The following is a 25,050-nucleotide window of genomic DNA, read 5'->3' on the forward strand; positions in this document are numbered from 1 at the left end:
AAGTGTCTCACGTTTCATTTAATCTGAAGAATATTACAGGCTCTTCGTCTTCAGCTATAAATTATAACGTTACAGAACAAGCAGCGAATTTAACAATTTAAAAACTAAGTTTACACGGTGTTAATTTCTGGCGACAGTCCTCCCAATCTGTTTTTTTTAAAAAAGTCATCCCTGCCCCCGTTCAGTAGACGTGCACCATGCCATAGAGGAACGTCCAGAACAGGACGTAGGTGAAGAGGCCTCCGATGAGACCTCCTGTAAAGAGGGGTCTTCGTGATTTAAAGTATTTGTTCCACCTCCTTCCCGCTTTGAGAATTAAGAGCAGGGAGAGCAGGATGGAGGCAAGCAGGTAGAAGATGAAGCCGTAGAGGCCGGTGAGGCCGAGGATGCCGGCCGTGGCCCCCGACAGCGCTGACACTGAGGTCCGGCAGTAATCCAGGACGGCGGCGTTGCCTCGCACAGCTGCCTCGCTGATGAACGGCGGCCCTTCCCGCTTGGCCACCACAGCGGCCATCGCACTCGCCCGGGCTCAGCCTCTGTCTTTTCGCGGAGCTGCGGAGGAAACCAAGTTGCAAGTGGCCCGCAGAGCCTGGCGAGTTACCTTAACGCCGCCCCTCCCCCCGGGACTTCCAACACCTCACACCACTCCTGCTTCTCGGACCTTCAAAAGACGCAGAGAAGGCTGAGGGCTCGGGCCGACCCACCCAGGCTCACCCAGTTACCTGCAACACGGCGGCGGACACAGACACTTGGCGTCCCGTCAGACGACCAGTTGCAAAGCGCCTCCCGGCGCCATCTTGCGCTGGAGGTTGCTGGGAGGACTCACGCTGCGCATGCGCTTAAACTTCGCTCCCGCCCCCTGACGCGGGCGCCCACCCACTCCCCGCCTTTCTACGCTCGCACAGGGACTTCCGGAAGCCGAACAGCGCTCCGGCGGGTGACTGGCTGGGGCTTCGTTACTATTCATGAAGGGGCGGCCCGAGTCGGGGTGCCTTTGTTAAGCAGGGAGGGCGCGGCTGCTGGGATTTTCGCTGCGGGCTTCCCTGAGCTGGGCTTGGTTTCCAGATTGGGGTCGAGATGTCCTACATCCCGGGCCAGCCGGTCACCGCCGTGGTGGTGAGTGCGCTCGCGGGCTCCTCTCGGTCTTGGCTTAGCCCCACTTTGCAGATAGGAAAACGGACACCCCGCACAGGTTGACAAAGCGTGGAACCCAGGGCTGTTGCAAACCGGCGGCCAGGCCTCCGGTCCCGGCTCTGTCCCAGCGGGACTGCGGTCTTCCCCAGCCAGGAAATAGAGATGGCCGGGGCCCAAGTGCCCCCGGAACACCCGGAGTCGCGACCAGACCCCGCGCACTGCCGCCGCCTCGTTGGACTCCATCCCGCCGGCAGAGGCGGGAAGGACTGAGGAGAAAATCCTCAGCTGTGGGAGTATCGGGAGAGCGCCCTCTTCCCCGGCCCGAGGCCCCAGCTGGGCAGCGGCGGGGGGCGGGCGCCAGCCCCGACGGCCGTGAGTCGCAGCCTCTGGAATGAGGAAGTGCTTCCTCCCCTGCCGGAGACGCCGCCGCCGCCCAGAGGGAGACTGGGGGGTGGAGGTGGCCGGGGCCTGAGTAGCAAGCCGGCCCTTATCCCTCCCGTCCAGCCTTGCTTGCTCGGACCCAGCGCCGCCCGCTCCAGAGTGAGGGCGCACGCAACTGACTCGCTCCTGCTCCAAACTTTCCTTGGCTCCCCAGCCCTTGGGACAAAGTCCGGGTGCCCCGCCTGGCACTTGGGGCCAGAGGAGACCAGACCCTTTGGGCTAGCTCAGGCCCCTGGCTCTCGCCGTTGGCTTGTCTTGGGTGCCAAGTGCTATTAGAATAGGCAAAGGGAAGGAGAGAGACTGGGACATTAGACTCAGACACCAGTGCCAAAGCTGAGTGGGGCCTGGAGGCCGACTCCGAGGCGGAGGTGGAGAAACTGAGTTCCATTGAGAGGTCTGTTCACATCCAGCCCTAAAGGAAGCCCACAGGAAGAACCCAGATCTCTGAGAAGAAATGCCTGCTGGACAGGCTTTGGGTCAGATGGAAGTCCCAGTCCTGAGGCCACGGGACCAGCTGCAGTATCTCAGATGGGTGTGCAGGGGAGTCAGGCGCTGACAGGGTGTGAAGCCGCTGATTAAAGTGGCATGTGAGGTTGGACTTAGAGAACGAGCTCTGGCCTGGGCTACTAAGAAACATTTCTGCACCTGCGGACAGCTGTCCCAAGCTTCACCCTGACTGCACCAACCTTGCTTTTCTAGATCCCTAGTTGCCTCAGAGAGAAGGAGCCAGGTTTGCTTCTTAAATGGGGGTGGGGGTGTGGGGTGTGGGGGAAAGGTGGTGTAGGGGAGGCACAGGGGCAGTAACCTGCCTGATGGCACCTAGTAAGTCAATGACAGGGCCTTGTCTTCCAGCCCAAGGGCCTGTACTCCCTTCTAATCTTGAGGGTGGCTCAAAGGTGTGCAAAGGTGTTGGAGGAATTCACACTTTGGGGCACAACGATCTAGGTCTAGTGGGCCTCAGGGGTCACACTTCCTGCTTCCTCTCTCGCCTGTCCTGGCAGGTTCTCGGGCCTTCCTCGGAACTGTAAGACCGTGCCCTCCCAATTCTTGTTAACACTAGGAACATGTCTGAACGTGCTGGGTGGGGTTTGGCCTCTCTTGTGTTTTGGATTGGGGATGGGGTAGGGGAGGCTTCCTCCCAGGTCTCTGCTTTATCCCATGTAGTTAGTATCTCGAGAATGTTAAAACCGTTTTGGCTTCTCCTCTGAACTCTGGCTCCATAGGTCCATTTGCCTTCTGGACATTTGCCTGGGTGGCTCCTGGCCCTCCAGAATGCTTCTTCAGTGTCCCCAGCTGGGAGATGTTTGTGTTCAGCCAGGCCACTTGGCTGGGTGCTTCGCTTGACTCCTCTCCACCACAAGCAGTCCTCAAGTCTTGTTGATCTCACTTTCCAAGTAGTCATGTCCCCTGGCCTCCAAATCCCACCGCTGGAAGACATCCATTCCCCTCCTAACTGCCCAAGTGGTCATTCTAGCATCAAACCTGACCATGACCAACCTTATTTCCGGACTCTTGAGAGGTCTAGTGGGCCCAGAATCAAAGTCAGGTGTCCAAACTCCTGTCATTCAAGGCCTGGTTTGAAACTCTTCAGGTCCAGATCAAGTCACTTTGGTTTTTTTCCTTCTTCCTGTAAACTCAACTTTTGGGGTGGGGTGATCTGGTCTAGCCCCTATGCTCTGGTGACTGGAAGGTGCCTGCTGAGGGCTTTGAAAGGAGCCTAGCAGTTTGGGAACCACAGCCCCAGAATATGGTGGGAGAGCTCTAGAACCCTCTTCTGCCTCCTCCACTGCACAAGAGCAGGGTCTGGGGCTGACAGAGAAACCCCCTCCCCCTCAGGGCCCAGCGTCTTGGGCCTGCAGTCCACAGCCTTCCTGAGCTAGCCCCAGCCTCTCCTCACCTCCCAGTTCCAGTCCTGTAGTGGACACTCATCTCATGGACATACATCCATAGTACCTTCAGGCCTCTGCCTCTGTCCCTTGGCCAGGACAGCCCTGCCTCTCCTTTCTGTGCAAGTTTGAACTTCTCTTTTTTTGGAGCATCTCTAGTCTTGCCCTTGACAGGTTTGGCTCAGCAGTGAGCTGCCTCAGCAAAGTACCTGCACTTTTTTTTTTCAGGGCCTGACCCCTTCTGCCCTGTGTGGTCCCTCCCCTGGGACACAGGCCCCCCATCTATAGCATCCTGGCTCTTGGACCGGGAGTACATGTTGACTAAGGCTGGTGCCTGAGACTAACAGGAAGGGGACAGAGGCTAGGAGAGAAGGTTGCATAGGTGGGTTGTGGCTGAGTTCTGAGTCTCAGCCCACCGCAGATCTCCCAGGGTGGTGACCAGCTGGAATCCTGCAAAGGGCCCTGGGCTCCACCCCCTTGGCATGGCTCTGAGCTGGCCCAGCAGCCTGAGGCTGCTGCTGGACAGACCAGATTCATTGTCCACACACCCACCTGCCCCCAACTCCTTTTTTCCTTTGCCAGCAAAGAGTTGAAATTCACAAGCTGCGTCAAGGTGAGAATTTAATACTGGGCTTCAGTATTGGAGGTGGAATTGACCAGGATCCCTCCCAGAATCCATTCTCAGAAGATAAGACAGACAAGGTGAGGGGGACCAGGGTCCTGGGACTTTTCCACTGGGGACAAAGGCCTGAGATGGTGGATCTCTGTTTCTAGGGCCTTCATGGAAGGAGTAGACCTGTGTCTTTCAAACAGTCCTAGGAAGGTTTAAGAAATGATAAGTAGGGATGGGGGTGGGGAGTAGACCTCCCAGCCCTAGGAAGACTCACTCAGAGCCCAGGAGGAACAGGAAGAGGCCAGCAGCAGGGGCCAGAGCATGGTGGGGCAGCTCTGTTTTGGCACAGCCTGTACTGGGGGGCAGACTTGGTGCAGAGTCAGTTGGATGGCTGGGAGTTTGCCATGCTGGGCTTTGCTCTCTGGATAGGTGCCAGTCCAGTGACACTGGGCTTTGACCTGGGCTGTTTCTTTCCAGGGCATTTATGTCACACGAGTATCTGAAGGAGGCCCTGCTGAAATTGCTGGGCTGCAGATTGGAGACAAGATAATGCAGGTAACACATGTCCCAAAGGAGGAAAACAGGGCTTGGGCCCAAGGGTCTGAAGCACTCGGGGTTAGGGGCTGCCCTTGCCTCCTGAGGCAGCTGGGAGACTCCCTGAAACCATCGAGAGTGCATGCTGGTGCTGCTCCCAGAGGGGGCGGACTCTCTCCTCTGTGTGCCTCATCTGTGGTGCTTGGCACCCCCAGCCCAGACACATCAGCCTGGGAGCCTGCTTGGGTGACCCAGGACCCCAAAACCCGTCCTGCTTCCAGATCCCAGACAGCAGAGAACTGAGGTAGGCTGTATTTTTTTCCTTGGGCCAGGTGAATGGCTGGGACATGACCATGGTCACGCACGACCAAGCCCGGAAGCGGCTCACCAAGCGCTCGGAGGAGGTGGTGCGCCTGCTGGTGACGCGGCAGTCACTGCAGAAGGCAGTGCAGCAGTCCATGCTGTCCTAGCGGCCCGCCACGGTCCCAGACTTGTGCCTGCCTGCCTACAGTGACACCACTTCCACGCTCTGTCTGCCCCTCATCCTGGCTTCTGCGGAGTACTGCGCTCCAGCTCAGAAGGGCCAGAGCTGGTCCCAGAGGCCTGTCCCTGGGACCTGACCCAGCCTTCCTTCCCCACCTCCCGCCACTGGCCCGAGGCTCTGGGACCAGCTCTCGTCCTCAGACACTGAGAATTGTCAGTCTGTAGCGACCACAGGCTTGGCCCTCAGACCCCTGCTGCATGGCCTTAGCAGTGCCCAAATGGGCAGAAGGCCCCCCACTTCTTGAGAGCCACCACAAAGCTGGGGAATGCCGGCTGGGGCCAGCCTTTCCCACACTGAGCCCTGGCTGCAGGGCTTGGCCTGGCCCCCCGTTATCTCAGCTCTGCAGTGACTACCCCATGTTTTTTCCTGCCTTCCCCAGCAGGGACTTGACATACGGCCAGAGGCACTACAGAGCTTGGTCCAAATGGAACCCAGGCAGGCTCACAGTTGACCCCCCATCACCTCCCACCCCCCCACCCCCACCCCCCCCCGAGGGGCGCTGGCCTCCCCAGGGTTCACCTGCTCAAAAGATTTAGATGAAGTTTGAGGCTGACATTTCAGGGCAGTTCTCAGGATTGCCATTTCCTTCTATGCCTGTGGGTTTAACTTTATATTTTTTTAATCACAATTTTGATAGAAAACCATTTTTACCTTACTATTTGGAGATGCCAATTCTACTCCTGAATTTATCTTACTAATTCACATCTGGAAATAACAGCGTTGCTTTGGTTCCTGTGGAAATGGGGTAGTATGAAACTGCCCCATACCTGACATCTTGGGCCCAAATAAAACAGTGCTGGAGTTCACAAGGGGTTTTTGCTGAGGCACAGGGTAGGGGTGTCTGGGGTGGATGGTGGCTAGAGCTTCGGTTGTAGGGCTGACTACCCTGGCCCCCAACCCCTTCTGAGACGAAGCCCCGCTGATGCCAGGCCTGCCACTTACTGTGCGGCCAGGGCCACATTGGTGGGAACATCGGGAGCACCTTCACTGGAAGGTCCCCTGTGTAATTCAGCTTGTGCTCCACCCGGGAGGGGCTCCTGGGCACTGTGGGGTTCATGGGAAAAACCCCTACCCCCTAAGACTCTTGAGAGCGTACAATTATCACAGACAGGAGTGCGGCTCCACATTTCCAGGGACTGTGGCCTGATGAGACGGGGCTAAGTTGGAGACCCGCCCGGGGCCTCTGCCTGGCCCAGCACCGGTTGCCCTACCAGCTCTTGGACTTACTGTCATTTGTGGACCCACCTACAAATGCCAAATCCAGCTTTTCGAAGTTTCAAATCTGAAATCTCCCATTTCTACAATCTCTGCTTTAGGGAAACAAAATCCTAAATTCTCTGATAATGTGGATAGAGGAATCATTGAAAAATAAGACACCCTCCCTTCCCCCTCAGTGAGAGTGCCCTTAACCCATCCAACCCATGCTCACAACCCCAGCTTGAGCACCATGCCCTGTAGAGACATGGCACCCGTGTGACCTCCCTGCCCCTGAGCAGGCAGGCATCTTGCACTACCCAAGAGGCTTCCCTTGATGAACTGCCAGGTCAGTATGCAGCTACCTCGCCATCAGCATACTTTGCAACCCATGCGTTTCCTTACGTGAAGTGAGTAGGGCTGTCTCCCTAAACCCTAAGGATTGGTTCTGAAGCCAACACACCTGTCTCCCACATCTGGCAAAATGCTCCGTGTGCAGAAAGGAAACAAATCAGGTTTTAATTAGGGATATACAAGCACCTCATTAATCTTGTAGTAAAAAGTCTGAGAGTGAGCTGACAAGGCACATCCTGGGACCCTCCCCTCCTGCCACAGGAAGGACAGCTGCCTGGGAAAAGAGGGAAGGAGGTTTGGAGTAAGGGTTGGGCCCATGAGGACTATGTGAGTTGGTCTCAAGTCCTTAGGTGAGGCTCCTGAATAGCCAAAAAATTGGTGAGTCTCAGGTAGGGGTCTGGGGTAAGTGAAGGAAGGGGGCCAGCCCTCCCCTACAGGGGAGCTACTCTCACCAATTGGCAGGTCTTACTGGCCTCTAAGGCACAGAATGGTGTGCGTGTGTGTGCATGCGCACACGTGTCCTATACTCAAGACACAAGGTAAGGAGCAGTTGAAGGGGTACATAGGGTCCCTGACTCTGGGAAAGTAGAGGTAGGCAGAAGGTGAAGAAATTAAGCCACTCACTTCCAAAACATCCCTACAAAAAATCCCAAAGGGGGGTAGTGTGATAAAGATCCAGAGGGTTTGGGCGTAAGCCTAGCTCAGAACCAATCTGTTGGGCACCTCAAGGCTCAGAAATCCAGTTTCTTTACCAGACCCTAGCCTGGGCCACCTGTGATTACAGTTGTGGGTGTTGAATTATGCAGAATGAGTGTCAGGAAGGTGAATGCTCAGAGCATGTGGCCTTCAGAGAAGGGACCCCCCCCCCCAGGCCTAACCCCCAGATCAGTCCTATCCCCTCTGCCACCAGCATGAGCACCAGCACCTCTGAGTCCACTGGCCACACCACCTGGCTGCTTGGGTCTCTGGGAAGACAGCAGTGGCAACAAAGCACCCTTGGCTCACAACTGCGGGGTCAGTCCTTCAAGCTGCTCCCAGAAACACTGGTTGCTTAGGTCAAGGCCTTCGGCTCCAAGCTCAGCACCCAATCCTGCCTGGGACGGCTGTCCGAACCCGTGTGTGCTGCCTGAAGCCTTAAAGAAAATAGAGACGGTGGCATCAAGATGCAGGAGAGCCAGACGCCCGGCTGGCAAGGCCTGGGAGGGGCCGTCAGCAGTGTGGTTTTCCGTCTCAGAGCAGAGTCTGGTGTCTGTCTCAGGGGGAGGCTCCTCCCCAGCCCGGCCTGGGAGAGTCCTGGCTGAAGGCAGGCTGGTTTGTGTGTAAGACGTCTGGCCCTGAGGAAGAGAGCACTTCAACACTGTCCGCACACTGAGCCAGCCCTGCGCTCCAGCCTCTGCCCCAGCTTTCCTGGTGGGCACGTGACCTGGGGCCATTTATGCTGGGTCCCTGGGTGCTAGTTGAGTTGGTCATACCCTGGTCTCTTTCTGTATAAGCAGAAGTGCTGAATGAAGAAGACAATATCGAAGAAAATGGAGAAGAGGCCGAGTCCAAACTTGGTTGGGTCTCCAAAGATCAGTGTCCACTGCTCTGTTAACAGTCACAGAGGACAGAGTTTGGGTTCAAGTTGGCAGCTCCTGAAGCAGCTGGAGCATGTGGGGCAGCGGGGCTGTGTGGGGTGGGGAGGTGTCCTCATCTGCCCAGAAAAACCACAAATCCTCCAGCTGCAAAGGCCCCTAGGTGAGTCTCCCCTGGGTGCTGGGACTGGGTTGGATTCCCAGGCTGAAGGGCTGGGGGGGGGTGGGGGGCGTGGAGAGGTATCCCGGGATGCCTAGCCTTACCCTGTGCCTCCAGCCCACCAGATGGGCAGGCAGCCCGCTGGCTGACTCACCATTGTTGTAGGACTGGAGGAACATCTGGAGGAGGCTGAAGCTACCCCCAGTGAAGTCCAGAAGCACGTTACCAATGCTCCAGCCCTCGGTGCTTTTGTAGTAAAAGTTCATGTAGGCCTGGGTCAGACAGACAGAACGACGGCAGTGAGGGGGCTGGGTGGCTGCCTCTTAGACCTTGTGACCGTCACTCCAAACAAGAGCAGCTCTCATTCCTCCCACTCATGTGCTTGGGCCTCGGCATCAAGGAACACAGTGACCTTTGGGCTCTGACAAGTCCCCGCCAGCAGAGGGAACAGTATGGGCGGGTCCCGGGGTCTCATGTGGGTGCACAGCCAACAGCTCTTCTCCTCGCATCCCACACCTCACAACTGCAAAGGAGGGGGAGATGTTGCTTCTCCATCTTTATCCTTCCCTGTTCTGGGGTGAAACCCTATTCTGGTTTTCTAGCAATTGATTTTTCTTCTCACTTCCAGTGAAGGAGAAACTCAGCCTGGACTTCATGTTGTGCTTATGAACATGGGCTAGAAGTCAATTTCCTGGTCTGGCATCCCAGCTCCACCTATGGAGGGAGGTTATCTTGGGAGTGTTACTGAAGTCCTAACTTCAGTTTTCCCCATCTGTAGAATAGACGTGACTCCCCCCTCAGCTCTGGCTGGGCTCTGGAGACTCCATCTCAGGCTTCCTAGGTTTAGTGGGTGGGTCCACTTGGACATTCCCCCACTTTCTGCTGCCACTGCCCCACATCCTTCCTCCAAAGCCAGAACCCTCTGGACTTCTCTGATTGGGGCAACCTCCCTATCACCCAAGAGGATGTGGCCTCTGTAGTGGTCTTCCCTCAGTCAGCCTCCTGTCAAGTCCCCTTCTTCATCCTCTCCCCCCCTCTTTCATGCTTGTGGCCACCTCTCTAGTCTTGGGACAATTCCAAACATCTGCAAGTGGAGCTCCTAACTCCTGGGTTGACCAGGCCCAAGCCTTCCCACACTCAGGGACTGTGGTCCCTACTTCCCTCAAGACCTCCCCCCGCCCACTCCGAAGCCTTCTTCCCCAGCCCCCTAAGGCCTGACCCTACCTTTTTAGCTTCAACAGTGCTTCTTGGTACCTCCCACACTCCTCTGACTGCAGACTGCTCCCAGCCTAGAATGCCCCCTCCTTTCTTGCCCACAAAATTAAGTCCTCCTCATCCTTAAGAGCCTGGATCTGTTTCCAAGCCCTCCAAGAGACAGGCCTGGACTCTGACCCAAATGCTCTCCTTCCTGAGCCCATGAGATACCAGGTTCCCTGCACTGGGGAAACTGAAAAGGAGGCGCCTCCATGGGAAATGGGGCTAGATTCCGGGGTGGAGCCCGCCAGTGGCCGCTGTCCTACGCCTCCCCCGGTCCTGGGCCGTATGGGCTAAGGGGGAAGATGTGCTGGACTCTACGTCTCTGTATCTGAATAGAACCCAGTACTTGAGGGAGCATGCTGAGGATCCCTAAGGTGGACCCCGGATGGGATCTCTGGATGGGAGACAGAGGTCAGAGGTTGCAGTGCTGGGCTGCTTTCCCAAGTATCCTGCCACTGCTTGTCCGGGTCACCGGTTGTAGCAATGGGGGGCAGAACTGATGTCCTTAGGAAAGACTGGGATGGAGAGACAAGTGACCCGTACGACCTGACTCTCAGAGCTGAGCATGAGCTCAGAGAAGTCGCCACACTGACCCTCAGGTGGTTCCTGGCTCCAGGGAAGAGCAGCAGTGCTTATGGCCAGCTTTCTGCCTGGCCCTGCACTGGCTGGGCTCATGCCTTCCACTGCAGCTTTCCATGCACATCTCCTTACCCCAGCTAGAAGCTGCCCCATGCGAGCAGCACCCAGGCCCTGTGTCTCATCCCTCTCACGCTAATGGCCACGTGAAGAGTACCTGGGGAAAATACTTGATCAGCGTCACTGCGAGCTTGATGTAGGAGAAGCAGAAGAGAAATCGCAGCCATGTGATTACCCCAACTGCAGCCAAAATCACGGTGATGAGCACCAAGACCCAGGAGAGCACCAGGAAGCTGACGGCAGGCCAGGACACATGCTGGTTGCCTCGCTGAAGATGACCGAGAAAAGGAAAGGAAGTAGGTGGTAGGGGTTCGGGGGTGGGCACAGAAAGCCCAGTACCAATCACACCCTTGTCGCTAGCAGGGTCTCTATTGCAGTCCTTAGACTTTCCAGAGCCCATTTCTTCCTGTTCCCACACTGCAGAACTGGGTGCCTCTCGGAGGCCACCAGGAGCTGGGAATGTGGCCTGCAACACACTGGAGGCCTGTGCCTCATTCCATGATCCAGGTGGAGCCTGATCATCTCTGGAACCCATCCCTCACCGCTCCCTTCCCCAGAGCAGGCCTTCTTCACCAAGCCTCAAAGCAAAGGGTAAGAAAACCTAGAAAGTTTGTGAAGGTAGGAGCCAAGCAGTCCCTGGCTGACCTTGCATGTGCAGAGGGAGGTCCCTGAGGGAAGCAGTGTATCCAGTGAGAGAAAACGTACCTATCAGTGTGATTCCCTGAAAAGCGGCCTAATGGTGCCTTTCTCTGCTGAGATGCCCAACAGCCCTCCAGCACTCCAGCTGAGGCCGGTCTCCTCAGCATGGCACTGCAGACCCCTCAGGAGACTCCGAGCCCCATCCACCCGTTTGCTCATAGTTCCTCTCGCTGTTCCTTGGCCTTCACAGCTCTGTCCTCCAGCTGGGGCTGCCCCACCCTGGCCCGCTTCCCCATCCCCATGGCAACATCACTTTCACTATGGACCACAACCCCATGCCACTTCCTTGATGCCCTCCTTCCCTCTCCTCCCTGGCTATGCCAGGGCCTCCATGAACCGCCTGTGTCCTCCCCGCCCGCTCAGCTCTCAGCCTGCTGGGTCATCACTGCCTCTCTGTGCCCCTCACCCCAGACCTGGGGTCCCGAGAGCACAGGGCCGGGCCTACTCTCTCAGCCTCAGTAAGTAGATGCTGACTTTCTGTGTCTTCTGTAACACGGGAGGTATGGCCAACAGGTGGTAAGGGTGGGTGTTGGCCCAGGGAGCCCGAGGTGGGGTGGGCACCAGATTCATCTCTCACCTCATAGAGGAAGCACTGCACCATGACAACCAGGGTGAGGGCGACTGCGTGCAGACTGAAGAAGACATCATTACTGTCCACGGGGTTCACCCCATTGGGGTATTTGAAGAAAAACTGCTCCTGGTTGAGGGGTCGGGAGAAGCTTGGGGGTGAGGTGCAGCCAGGCTACCAAGGAGCTGGGGCCGGGCTACAGTGGGCAGGCAGTGCCATACCTTGATGTAGGGTACCCAGAGGAGACCAATGTTGAACACGCTGTAGGCCACGAAGCCTGTCAGGTTCAGGGCCACGAAATCAAAGCTCAGACCAATGACACTGTGGCATGGGAGCAATGAAGAGACAAAGCAGGGCAAAGGGTGAGAATGGGGGGAGGGAGGGGACAGAGCTCCCAACGCATGGGGAGGAGGGCCCAGCTCTCCCAAGGACAGCACCGTCCTCAGGTCCCTTTGCATCCCCCAATCAACGCCACCCAATCCCACCCTCTTGGGAACCAGTTACCTTCCTCCCCCCCTCCCTCCCTCGTCTCCTGCCTCTTCAAGTCCTGGCCCCAGAGGAAAGTCTTGAGCCTCCTCCACAGAGGAAGCATCTTCCCCCCGCTGGCTCCCAGCTCCGCAGCCCCCTATGAGGCCCATTTGATGGGGGTGACTGCAGGAGAGCTTGAGTTCTTGATGTGTGCAGAAACACAACTCCAGGCCCACTTTGTCTTTAAAGTCAGGGTGGGGCAGCTTAGCCTCCGAGGCTGAAGGACCCAGCTCCGGCACAGCAGCCAGACCTGCCACTAACTCCTCCAGGGCTGGGTGGACCAAGAACAGAGCAGATTTGGTGGACTCCCCCAACCCTGCCTAGTCTCCACTTCCCTGAAAAGCCCCATTTTGTTGCTTTCACATGGAGGAACTGAACTGGGCCACAGACCAAATGCCCGGAGCTGCAAGTCCTGCCACAGGCTCTTACAGCTGTCACACTGGACACTTTCTAGAAAGGGCAAGAAGAGAGAAGAGCAGAGGAGGAAAGTCTGAACCCATGCTGCCTACAGCCTCTCTGGGATGCCTCTCATCTTACTAGTCTCAAGTGACTTCACATAAAGCTTAGCAGGTTACCTTTTCCGCTTCCAGTTGGTGATCACCTGAGGGTAGAAGGAGATGGACCAGGCCACAAAGTAAATCCAGCCAATCACCTGGTTTATGATGCTAACGACATTACTGTGGATAACCAAGAAGTGGATCCTCGGGCTAGAAAGAATTTGGGGACTGAGATGAGCTGAGGCTGAGCTTGAGGGAAACCCCCATGTACCCAACACTGCCTGTCTCCCGTCTTATCATTTAAGGTCCACGTGGGCTGAGGTCAGCCTACCCGGTCTGGTTGGAGTAATTTCCGTGCAGATAAACAGTAACTTGTCCAACATTTTGAGATGTTACTTGAAAAGAGGAATCTGTCACTCCGGGAGGCACCACAACCTGTTAAGAAAACTGAATTCGATCTGGTGCTACAGTTATTAGGACCTCACTGAGTATCCAGCTCCAGGCTACACTCTAGGGAATGATGGGACAGATCACACATGGTCCCTGCCTTCCAAGAGCTTACTAACAGGAGGGAGAAACACTGGACCAACTACTTGCGCCCCCACCCCCCAATACCCGTGTTACACGTTCTGAGCAGAACAACAGCCCTGCCTTCAGGCCCTCCCCTGCCTCAACTACGAGGGAAGGTGGGATAGCTCGATCTCAGGCAAGTTATTCAAGCTCTGACCTCAGTTTGCTCACCTGTACAAGGGGATAACAGAAGTGTCTACCTTCCAAGGTTGCTATGAATGGCACAGTGTCCATAAATACCATGACTGCTATTCTACTTCTGTTATAATGGAAGGCTCCTTAATACCCACAAACAATGTCTGCCCCATACCCAGTGTGGCTGCCAAGTGACAAAACAGAAGACAGACACCTGTCAGGGAGAACATTCTTACCCTCCTTTCTGCCCAACACTTATCAAAAGCTCTGCTCCGAGAAACAGTACTTGGAGGCCTGCCTGCAATATCTGATCTCCCAGTCACCCGCCCCCACCCCCTGACATTCTCAAATCTCCCAAGTGTGGCAGGGAGCAGAATGATACCTTCCCTGAACCAACCGTCTCCTCCTCTTTGTTCCTTGGATATTGCTCTGGGCCCCAGACCTCTACCCATACCACAGGCACTGTGAGGATGCAGCCATTAGGATTCAGTGGCTTCTTTATGAGGACCCTGGAAGGACCATCTTTTTGGTTTTAGCTCCAGAAATCAGGGGGCTTTGGCAGAACAAGTGAAATGGTATAAGCAGCTGCAGCAAAGCCCAGAGTCTGATTCATGGCCCACCTCTTGCAAGCTACATCCTCATGACATGTACTACTCTTGGCTACTTTTTCTTATCTTTAACAAGTTTTTTTTTGGCAATGTTGGTTGTATATTTTAAGTGGCCACTAAGTCCCTTCAGGAACTAGGCAGGAAGAAAACTGGCCAACTGGAAATCAACTGATACGAGGCAAAAGGAAATCATAACTATCACTATCTTTTTTCAAATTATTATTAAGCTTTATTTTTAATTAATTTATTTTTTTAGAGAGAAAGCGCACAATTGGGGAGGTGCAGAGGGAGGAGAAAAATCTTAAGCTGGCTCCACACTGAGCACAGAGCTTGGTGCGGGGCTTGATCTTAGGACCCTGAGATCATGACCTGAGCTGAAATCAAGAGTCAGACACTTAGCCGACTGAGCCACCCAGGCGCCCCAATAAACTTTATTTTGAAAACAGTTTTAGGTCTACAGCGAAATTTATCACTATTTTTTACTGAGTGCTTTCTTTCTACATGCCAGATACAATTCTAGACATTTTATACTTGCTACAGCTTTTAATCCTCAAAACCCTGTCAAGTAGACATTACTAACCTTATGTCTACAGATGAGGAATCTGCGATGTAATGGGGGGAGTACCTTATCCAAGGCTCACGGGTCAGGCTTCTAGACTACCTGACCCCCCAGTTCTAACCAGTGGTTTCCAAAGGCACGGGGAGTAGATAGGAGTGCTCAGAGCTGGATGGGGAGGGGCCGTATAGGTTGGCCCCTGGAGAGTGGGTTGGCACCCATATAGATCATTTCTATAATTGGATTTGACTTTCCACATAATTTTTTAAAAATTATAGTTGGCATACAATGTTATCCACCATTAAATAGATATGAAATTGAATTATAACATGTGCAGAAAAGTACACACATCACAGCTTGATGAAGTAACAACCACAAACCAAGATCAAACACTCAGGTCAAGAAATGGAACACTTCCAGCACCCTAGAAGCTTTATTCTGCTCCTTTCCAGTCACACCTGATCCCCAAGGGGAAACTGCTATGCTGACCAACACCACAGATTGGCCCTGACTCTGTTTGCACTTTATGCCCAAGGAAGCGTACAGTGTAGGCTTCTCTACAGCTTTTTTTTTGCTTAAGATTGTGTTTGACTTTTACTGGCCCTAAACTAGGTGATCAGCGTCATTCCTCAGACTCTAAATTTGATCTGTGGGTCAAACCAGACCTCAGCTGGGTGCCACAGTCTGCTCTAAGAACCAATGCCTTTTCTTACCCTGTAGCAGGCTTCATGCCCCAGGGCAGGGGGAAAGTTGTGAGAAATGGCTCTGTCTAATGAGGTGTGGTGTTCACCAGAGGGTGAGAGAGGACTGCCTTCCCACACAAGGCCCTTCTGGGTTGACACCCTTTATCTGATCACATGCTTCAGTACTGTTTTCTTGCCAGGGGCCTCACAGCCAACCTGCAGCCCATTTCTACAACCACACAGGGCCTCGTGACATGCTGCGTCGTTATCCCTGCATATAGCTTGTCTATTTTTTTTTTTAAACTCTTGTTTATTCTCTACATTGCTGCCTTCCCTACTGATATTTTTTTATCTAGTCAATTGGCAATTGCTCAAATGTTGGTAAGGTAGAAGCAGTGTGTATATTAACAGATAAATGCATAAGGACTATGAATAGTTATTGTTAGATGGCATTTGGCACTGGCATTTGGCATTCCGACCAATGGAATCTTGGAAGACTGCTTTGCAAACTTCAGTGTGGGCCTAAATCATCTGGGCATCTTGCTCATATGCAGGTTTTGAATCAGTAGGTTTGGGATGGGGCCCACGATTCTGCATTTCTAAAAGATTTTCAGGCAGGGACAGTACTGCTGGTCCGCCAATGCCCTCTAAGCAGCCAAGCTTTAGAAAGCTATCTTATTAAGAATTTCTTCTATAGGGCGCCTGGGTGGCTCAGTTGGTTAACCGTCTGCCTTCGGCTCAGGTCATGATCCTGGAGTCCCGGGATCGAGTCCCACATTGGGCTCCCTGCTCGGCGGGGAGTCTGCTTCTCCCTCTGACCCTCTTCCCTCTCGTGCTCTCTATCTCTCATTCTCTCTCTCAAATAAATAAATAAAATCTTTAAAAAAAAAAAGAAAGAAAGAAAGAAAGAATTTCTTCTACATTCCCAGAACCATTTTTGCCTCAAATTTCTTACTACCACCTTCCTCATTCCATCTACATGGCATAAAATGGCCATCCTCAAAGAGATGAACAAAACCAAAATCAGAGATTTTTAGAATGATGGAACAGAACAGGAGCAGCCCACGGTATAAAAACAAGGTGGCCTATTTCTAAAAGCACTTTCTTAAAAAGTATTTTATTACCCAGCAGTTAAAATTCATTACTTACTTCATTAGGGAGCTCAAGGATAGTAACATTTTTGGAACGAAATGTGATTTGAAAAGTGATCACCAAGGTTGCATTTAATGGATGCCTGTGGAGAATAAGAGTCTGATTATTGCTGAGAAGTTGGACACTGTGAGATCTCAACCAACCCTCTGGATTTCACATAGGGCCTGTCACTGCTCAAGCAATTATAATTAAGTGCTATGTGCTAGGCCCTGAGTGGTAGAGGTGGGGTCCTTGCTCCTAGGAGCTTTCCATTGGTATTGGGAGACAAGAGGCCCGCAGGGGCCAGGTGAGAACATGAGAAGGTGGGGAACAGGTTGTGACTGCCAAATCAGGTGTCCAGAGGCCAAGAGGACCATGCCATCTGCTCTGGTAGAGAAGGCTTTAAAGGGCTCGGGTCTGAGCAGGGACCGTTGTGTCCCCAGAAAGCCAGGAGACATGTCCAATGGGAGTAGCTGGTGGTGTCCTCAAGTGTGAATGTACAGACCGGGAGTGAATTTGGAAGGCCATGGAAAGCCACTCGAGGATTCTGGAGAGGGGCGGTGTGGTGAGGGGAAGGCTTGTCAGATTTATAAGGTGTCCATGTAGAGGGGTGGCAGGAGCTGGGATGGAATGCAGGTTGCTATCAAAGCTTTGGTTTGAGAGCAGACTTCCCAGGAGAGGTGAAGAAAAGGGAGAAGGTAAAGAGAAAAGGCAACGTTCTAGATCTTGGGGAATCCTCACGGCTGGCAAGAGTAGGGAGAAGCAGTAAAGGACAAGGGAAGAGGCAGGCTCTCTGGCAGTCTGTACTAGGTCAGCACCTCACGCCTGAACCAGCAGAGGTTCGCCAGTAAGACACTCAGAAAAGGCCAAGCGGGAATGTCACCGTGAATGGGATCCACTCAATAAGGTCACTTCTGCTTTCAGAAGGGATCTCAGAAGTGCTGCCAAACAGCTCCTTGCCCCCTGACCTTCAGGGCACTCATCAGATACTTAGAGCCTTGGAAGGGACCACTCTGAGCTCTGGCATCAACTGCTGGTCACTCAAGGCCAGCTCTCAGCTGGGGAAAAGGTTCATGTCTCTAGGGGGAAACCCGCTTCCTCCTCCTCCGACCAGAAACAAGGATTCAGTGGCCGGGAGTAGAGAGACTCTAGGACCTAAGTCTGCACACCACCTGCTATCACCTCTCTTTCTCTGGCTTGTCTTTTTTTTTTTTTTTTTTGAAGCTTATTTTATTTTCTCAGGAGAGAAGGGACTTGATACCACCATACAGAATATCCACTGTCCCTAGGGTTCTCTGGCTTGTCTTAAAGTGAAGAGGCAAAGCTATCACATTTGAAATATGAACAGACAGAACCAGGGGTCAGCCTTGACCTGCCATGGGGTGAATGAACAGGGCTGATGACAGAGTTGGGCCCGGGAACTTACTGAAGCGTGATGCTGATGTTGGCTGAGCTTCCATTTTCCAGCTTCACAGTGGGAGGAACAGTGAGGTCGACTGTCGACTCTGGAAGGACCCAAACCAATGACAAATTGTTAGGTCAGAGAACTCAGGCTCCCAGGGAAAAACTGGGATGAGGCTCCTCAACATCTGAACTCATGAGCTCTGACTCATGACAACCCCCGTCTTCTAGAAGAAGACATGGAGGTCCTGAGAGGGCAGGTGATGGGCCTGGAAACCTGAGCCTTCATTATGCTCTCTCCCCTTCTGCTGCCAGAGAGAGGTAGACACAAGCCTGAGCAGGAAACACCGCAGCTGCTTCTTCCCCCACTGAGAGGTCTGAGGCTGAGTTATCCAGAGTTTTAGAACAATGGAGCCCCAAAATTGTCACACAGGAATTCATGCATCAATCTGGGACTGAAAAATGTGGACCTGAACTACCTCTTCAGATGGGAAAGCATAGGGGTCTCCTCTGTTCATGGAGCTAAAATGGCCCTGCAGCACTGGTCCAGCCCCTTCCTGTACTCTCAGAGACACACAGGGCCCAGCTATCCTGTTTCTAAAGAACCCCTGTGGGCTCTGTACTAACTTAGCCAAACCCATTCACTGATCCCCTTCCTGAGACTGACTATGCTGGGGAGTGGGGGGAAAATGGTGTATACCACAATCTCACTATCAAGGATTTCTTCTTGGCATTAAGGTGTTAATGCAGGATAAGGTAGACAAATTGGCCTTGGGAGTGAGGGAGGAAGCAGGTTTGGGAGGCCAAATACCCCAGAGCAACTTGGCCATAGAACCAGAGCGAGTGAGCCTCTCCCTGACCTCTTCCTGTGTTCTTTGGGCAGCCCACACTTGCACCCCACCCTACTCCCAGGTGCACTCAAAGCCCCAGGCCCCTGTCCACTTCACCTCCCTTACCTCAGGGCCTTCAGGGTTCTGCAAGGACTAAGGAGTGGTCATGAAGCTAGACTGGGCAGGAAGGGAGCCCATAGGGGAAACGAGCTTAACTTGATTAGGATGGTCCTCGTAGGGGGAGCAGCTACAGGCAGGGCCCAGGTTTCTCTCTCCCCAGTTCCCTCTAGGCAGAAGATAAATAAGATCTGAAGTTTTAGGTGTTCAGGTTGGAGGGGAACTTAAAAGTTCCCTGATATAACCTCCACTGTCTGATCCCTTTTTTCATTACTCCTACCTGGAAGTTGCCCTTCCTCTGCCTAAACACCTCCCAAGAATAGTGACCTCATCTCCTGCAAAGGATTTGGCCAGCCTGGAACTTGTACTTCTGGGCCTGGCTCTGAGAGCTGCCTTCTCCATGACAACCCTGCACACATGAATGCAGACACATGCTCTGTCACCTGCACCTGCAAGCCTCCAAGCTGAGACTCCCACAGTCTGAGGTCTCTAGTCTCAGCACTCTCCTCACACCTGCCTGGCATCCCACCGAGTGGGCATGTCCCCACGTTGGCCCACTCACAGCTGAGTAGGACGACCCCTCCCTTATGTGTAGCCTCAGGGCCCGGAGGCAGCTTTGCAACTCTGCCCCTTCTTTTTCACAGTCTGATAGCAACCTGAGGCTTTGTTCTGGGCTTGCACAGCTCGGGGGCAGTAGGACTTAAGGTCCCTGATGTTACTTTCTACCTAGAGTTGAGGACCACACCAGAGAAGCAAAACCATTGACCAGACAGTGCCCAGGACAGAGATATTGAAAGTGATGCCAGGCAGCACCCCCCACCTCTGGGGCAACCCATAACCTCTGGGGCCCGAAGGTTCTGCTGGGCTGTGGTCACGGTGAGAGGTCCGCATGGCCTTTGCTCTTCCATATTCTTTGCACTTTACAAGAGGAGGCTGTGAGCGCCTGAGAACCAGATCAGGTAATGTTTACTTTCCCCTCACTTAGAGCCAGTGAAGACAGTGGCTCTTAGCAGCTGAGAGACTGGGCTCTGAAGTCACACGGTCCATCCCGGCTTTGTCCCTTCCTTGCTCTTAACTTCTCTATAGGGCTCTAGTTCCTCACCTGTAAGATGGGGAGAACAGCACTATGTATTTCACATGGGGCCGTGAAGACACAGTGTGGGAGTGTTTGTGACACACTTCCCATGTGGCCTGAGTGCTAGATGATTGCTGGTGTCTGTTCTCATCATCATGTAAACACTGTAGGACATTTTCAAGCCCAAGATGGAAGGCAGTTATGAAGCAGGCATAATTTCCAGAGAGAGCACATTTTAAAGTTTGCCCTTGGGCAAGAGTCTTGGGACACCACATCAGAATTACCAAACAAGTCTTCATGAAACCAACTGAAGTTTCCCCTAAGGAAGGGTCTTTTTTTTTTTCAAAGGAATACTTATTGGCACCCTCCACTGTGCTCCCCATCCCACCCACTCTACCTCATGCCCCATTCTCTAATTATTGTAACAGTGAGAGGTGGGTATTATCCTTCCCAATTTGGATATAAGGAAACAGAATCCCAAGAGGGCAAGCGCCTTGCCCACATAGCTCAGACATGATGGAGGCAGGATTCAAACCCAGGCCTGTCTGGTCCAAGGCCCAGCTTCTTGCCACTAGGTGGCAGTGCCTCAAGATTCCACCCAGAGAAGTCAGAGACCGATCATCTCATCCACAGTCCTTGATGACCAATCCCCAAAGCAAAGAAAGAGAAGACAAGCAGAATGAGCTCAGAACCCCAATTCTAGTCACTTGATTTTATGGTGTTTCCATTACTCTTTTTCAATGACATTCAGGAAAGGAGGCAAAGAAGTAAAACAGAGCAGGGATCCCATGCAGGTCCCACCTTTGGGGACTCTGTGACTTTGGGGAAGACTTTTTGGGTCAAAGTTTCCCCTCTGTATAACTGAGGCGGTGGTGGCCAGATGTGTTCTTCTTTCCTGGGCTTTATCTAAAGCCTGACAGTGCAGAGCAGGTCTGGAATGGGGCTCTGGAATTCGTATGGAGAAACACCAGGCTTCATGGTACCCCCTTTCCGTTCTTGGAAATTGTTTATTCACAAGGTGTGACTGCAAAGTAACATGACTGATTGTTTAACGAATCTGGAAGAGCCTTCAAGTGGCCACATAACTGTAAATGGTACAGCCACTGTGTACAGCTCTCAGGGGGCTTCTGTAGGATTTGTACTGTTTGTATAAAGGTCATTTGAAATCCTTAGGGATTTCAAGATATATTTGATTTTTTAAAAAAGATTTTATTCATTCATTTGACAGAGAGAGAGAACACAAACCAGGGGAGCGGAGAGGGAGAGGGAGAAGCAGGGAGCCCGACATGGGGCTCGATCCCAGGACCCTGGGATCATGACCTGAGCCGAAGGCAGACGCTTAACCGATAGCCACCCAGGCGCCCCAAGATATATTTGATTTTTTTTTAAAGATTTTATTTATTTATTTGGCAGAGAGATACAGAGAGAGAGCAAGTAGGCAGAGAGGCAGGCAAGAGGGAGAGGGAGAAGCAGGCTCCCCGCTGAGCAGGGAGCCCGATGCAGGGCTCGATCCCAGGACCCAGGGATCATGACCTGAGCCGAAGGCAGCCGCTTAACCGACTGAGCCGCCCAGGCGCCCCAAGATATATTTGATTTTTGACAACAGCTAAGCTGATGATCAAAATAACCAGCCTGCCATCCTAGGAGTGCTAAACACTTTCCGTCCTCTTCATGGAAGGAATTTCAGCAATGTTTTAGGCAGTGGAAGAAGTGATAGAATGATGCAGACCTCTAACGGCCCTGCTGCTCTTACAAACCTCACAAGGATGCCCAAACCCCAAGGTATTTTTTGACAACCAGCCTATGTTATGTGAGGCCCCTAGCCGCACTTGGGCTGCTGCATCCTGTTCCTTGGTTTCTCTCTAAAAGGTTTTTCCATCTTACAAGGGGATGCCTGGCAGACTCCTCAGGTATCTGAACCTGACAGAAGAACCAGGTGCTACAAGATGGCCACCTCATTTGCTTCTGCAGCATCTCCTAGGACCTATAATTCCTTTTGTGAGGTCCACAGAACAGGGAGTTGTTGAAGCTCTGTAGTTTTGACTTTGGTGGTACAGAAAAGGTAACAGGGACCCCATGGAAGAAGGTCAATTATTTGTGAAAGTCCTGAACCCCAGACCTGGGTCTGCTCCACCACCCAGTGGTCGTTTGGCCAAGGAGCCAGCAGACATGCAGTCTGGACAATCCTAAACCCTTGGCTACGAACAGGTCTGGCTACTTACTCTATTGCACCATCTCCCTCTTTACAAAGTTGATGACCCATTTCTAAACTCACCACATTTCTCTATGAGCTTCAGGGGAAGAAGGATAAAAATAATCAGCCAACTCCTTATCATGTTCCTCAATTTCAAAGAACTAGGAAGAAAAACAAACAGGAAGAGAAGTTCAGGTTAAAGTTGGAGCAGCTCAGCAACAAATGGACCATGGCACAGACAGTTCATAAAGGGCTTTCACCTCACACCAGTGACCTCACATGCTTTGCATCACCAGGTGACTGGGGGGTGGGGTGTGCGGAACATAGCTTTCTTTGATATGTGGAGCCATGGGCTCAGAGAGGCTAAGTGTTTTGTGTAAGGCTCCACTCTGAGGAAGGAGACAAACACCAAATTTTTCCCTCTTCAGCTGCTTCTTGTAACCTCGTTAACCAAAAGAAAGAATGTAGTTTTATTGGCTGGGGGGGTCCTTTTTTTCAAAAAGTTATCCAAATTGTGGTCAGATATTTGACTTTGTGAACTTATGAACCTTAAGGAAATTAATTTCATTCCTTGTCCTGGGTCAAAAGCCAAAGGGGCCAATGCCACCAACTGACACCAGGTTAAGACTTTTCCATTTGACAAGTGTCACCTCTCCAGGACTGGCAGGGATCACTCATAATGGGGACCCAGTGTGGGAGGAGCCCCAGATTAGCCCAGGGGAAACTCATTGGTTAAGTGAGGGAGATGCACTACATAACACCTATAACCCCAATGCACAGCAGGTGAACCACGTGTCAAGGTGGGGCAGGTCAGCATGGATATCTCTAACTTGGTCTGTACATGCTGCCTTGGCATGCAGAGCCTAGGCCCTCCCACCTGACAGCCTCTGGGGAGTCCCATGGGGAGAGCTAGGAGTGGTCTGTGTGGAAACATCTCTCTGATTTGTTTTCCCCAAAGGCCTCAAGGAACCTAGTACACCCCTCCCTTCAAAGACATCTTCCTGACTACTCTAGCCTGCCTGATCTCTGCCTGTTCCTGTCTCCTCCAGGGGCCTCTCTGCCTGGGCAGCTCCCTTTGATCTGTTAGATCTTACTTCAGGAGCTTTCCCACCTGCTGGCATTGACCTGCTCTGTCTCTGGCCTCCTCTGGATCCCTTGCCTTTGGTGCTGTATCCCTGTGCTCCCTACCACCCACTTTCTGTACCCTGACCTGCAGGGAATTGCTCTGCTGTGTCTGTGGAGTAAACACGGGTCTCCCGTGCACTCTTGCCACTCTCTGCTCCTCACACCTGCCTGTGTCCTTATGTTCAGGATTCAGAATGTCCCTCAGGGTAGAGTCTGGGTTTTCCCCCAGAAATCAGATATGAATCAAGCCTAACCAGCTCCTCTCTCATCCTGCAGGAGTGGAATGTGGACTAAGAAACTAAAATGTTTGGTCAGCAAAATTCCCGCCCCCGCCTGCCCGTCCCAGAGTCTGAGATACATACCTTGCAGGAAAGACACCAGGACAGATAGACATTGAGAGGTAAGTCGATTAAAATTAAAATGTCAGAAAAATGTCAGGGTGATAGTTATACACTAAAACTATGTCTTGTGAATGCTACAAGGTAGAAATGTAGAATTTCACGACAATGGGCTCTTTCGGGCATGCCCCTCTTCCTGGGTTAAGTTCTATCTCTCAGGCGTCACTCAGATACCCTTTTAAGAGGTCTCCCTCTCCCAAACCATGCATCCCCAGAGCAACCTGGGGTCAGGGGTCTCCAGCTCCTGTCAAGTATCTGACTTAATCCTGTCAATTGTTTTACAACCTGGAACTCCTTGAGTCTCCTTCTCTTGTAGGACAAGTGTCAAGAATGTGTGCCCTGCAGACAGACTGCACAGGTTTGAACCTGGGCTTCCCATTTATTGTGTGACATTGGGGTGCTACTTAACCTCCTCAAGCTTCAATTTCCTAATGTGAAAACAAGACAGTGGGATTACATTATAGGACTTAAATGAGATGAAATGCATAACATGGCTTGTGGCCCTCCAAAGGGCCACAGTACACAAACAGACTTAATCAGTGGTATTAAATAAAACTTCATGGTGGTGGGGAGGAGTTCATTAGGAAAAAAGGTTGAGAAACAATGTCGTAAAATGATTACTACCGTTGCCTCGGGCACCTAGCAAGCTCTCATAAAGCACAGGTGGTTATTTTTCTCAATTCTGTTGAAAAGGGTAGCCAGTCAGTTGTCCTCCCTTCCCCCTGCCTGAAAACCCCGGAACGCAGGGCGGGGTCTCATTCTGCCCAGTTCCCCAGAACCCAGACCCGCGCCGAGCACACCAACGGGAGTTCGTGGAATGGGCTTTTCAGCACCTCCTCTCTCCAAAGTAATCCGCCAACTCCGCGACCCAGATTCAGGCGGCAACTAACCAGGAGGCGGGGAGGGGGCTCGGACTTGCACTGGAGTAGAGCCACCCACACCACCTCGGCAGCCCAGGGTCCCCTGCCTCCGCTCACCACCACGCGGGCCTTCCAACCCGGAGGCTGTCTGGTGTCTCGAGGCCGGGACCGCCTGTAGGTGATGGAACCCTGGCGCGGCTGGAGGGGCACTAGACGCGCGGCAAGATTCTCAACCGACTTACACTGCCAGTCTTTAGCCCTCTCGGGGTCCGCCGGGTAAATGGGGGGAGGCTGTTGGGGCCGCGCCGACGCTCACCTGAGATCCTCTAGATTCAGGGCAGCGACCACAACGGACGCTGGATCCGTTTTGGACTGTACCGACTTCCCCCGGCAGCCGGACTTTGGGTGAGGGCGGGCCAGAAGTCACCTGACTCCAGCCACCTGATTCTCGGCTAGCGGAGTTCGGTGCGATGCACGCTGGGAACTGTAGTTGGGCAGGGCTGCGGCGCGGAGCAGAGGGGCCCAGCGCCTTGGCAGGGATGGGGGCTCGGGTGTGTGGGAGGCTTAAACCACTTTTGGGGACACAGAGCCTCCCGGAGCCCCCAGTGCCTGTCGGCGAACTCCGCGATACCACGGTGAGCGAGGCCGCGGGAGCGCTCCGCCGTCTTAGAACGGCCGCCGCGTGGAA

General features: G+C 53.1%; 3 protein-coding genes across 6 annotated transcripts; 1 reads left to right on the top strand and 2 right to left on the bottom strand.

Moving 5' to 3' along the window:
* On the bottom strand, positions 1 to 8,686 carry EMC6 (ER membrane protein complex subunit 6). Of its 2 annotated transcripts, none has more exons than XM_027624757.2 (2): positions 8,589 to 8,686; positions 1 to 552 (listed from the first exon to the last, which is right to left on the bottom strand). In XM_027624757.2, exon 2 carries the CDS (start codon positions 512 to 514, stop codon positions 182 to 184), a length of 333 nt encoding a protein of 110 aa, XP_027480558.1. In that variant the 5' UTR covers positions 515 to 552; positions 8,589 to 8,686; the 3' UTR covers positions 1 to 181. The 2 variants fall into 2 exon arrangements, with proteins under 2 accessions (XP_027480558.1, XP_027480557.1); XM_027624756.1 differs by lacking the exon at positions 8,589 to 8,686 and adding an exon at positions 723 to 865.
* TAX1BP3 (Tax1 binding protein 3) lies at positions 911 to 5,958 on the top strand. 2 transcript variants are annotated; one of them, XM_027624754.2, is made up of 4 exons: positions 911 to 1,116; positions 4,044 to 4,163; positions 4,552 to 4,629; positions 4,941 to 5,958. In XM_027624754.2, the coding sequence occupies exons 1-4, from the start codon at positions 1,078 to 1,080 to the stop codon at positions 5,076 to 5,078; spliced, it is 375 nt and encodes a 124-aa protein (XP_027480555.1). In that variant the 5' UTR covers positions 911 to 1,077; the 3' UTR covers positions 5,079 to 5,958. The 2 variants fall into 2 exon arrangements, with proteins under 2 accessions (XP_027480555.1, XP_027480556.1); XM_027624755.2 differs by lacking the exon at positions 4,044 to 4,163 and having other exon boundaries at positions 931 to 1,116.
* On the bottom strand, positions 6,256 to 24,811 carry CTNS (cystinosin, lysosomal cystine transporter). 2 transcript variants are annotated; one of them, XM_027624752.2, is made up of 12 exons: positions 24,679 to 24,811; positions 22,061 to 22,140; positions 17,789 to 17,867; positions 16,381 to 16,465; positions 13,011 to 13,114; positions 12,758 to 12,889; positions 11,876 to 11,975; positions 11,664 to 11,783; positions 10,485 to 10,655; positions 8,589 to 8,706; positions 8,173 to 8,287; positions 6,256 to 7,833 (listed from the first exon to the last, which is right to left on the bottom strand). In XM_027624752.2, exons 2-12 carry the CDS (start codon positions 22,119 to 22,121, stop codon positions 7,752 to 7,754), a joined length of 1,167 nt encoding a protein of 388 aa, XP_027480553.2. In that variant the 5' UTR covers positions 22,122 to 22,140; positions 24,679 to 24,811; the 3' UTR covers positions 6,256 to 7,751. The 2 variants fall into 2 exon arrangements, with proteins under 2 accessions (XP_027480553.2, XP_027480554.2); XM_027624753.2 differs by lacking the exon at positions 8,173 to 8,287 and having other exon boundaries at positions 7,691 to 8,034; positions 24,679 to 24,810.
* Between the last annotated feature and the right edge of the window lie 239 nt (positions 24,812 to 25,050).

Source organism: Zalophus californianus, chromosome 16, assembly GCF_009762305.2.
Source record: "Zalophus californianus isolate mZalCal1 chromosome 16, mZalCal1.pri.v2, whole genome shotgun sequence".
In the NCBI taxonomy this organism is placed as follows: domain Eukaryota; kingdom Metazoa; phylum Chordata; class Mammalia; order Carnivora; family Otariidae; genus Zalophus; species Zalophus californianus.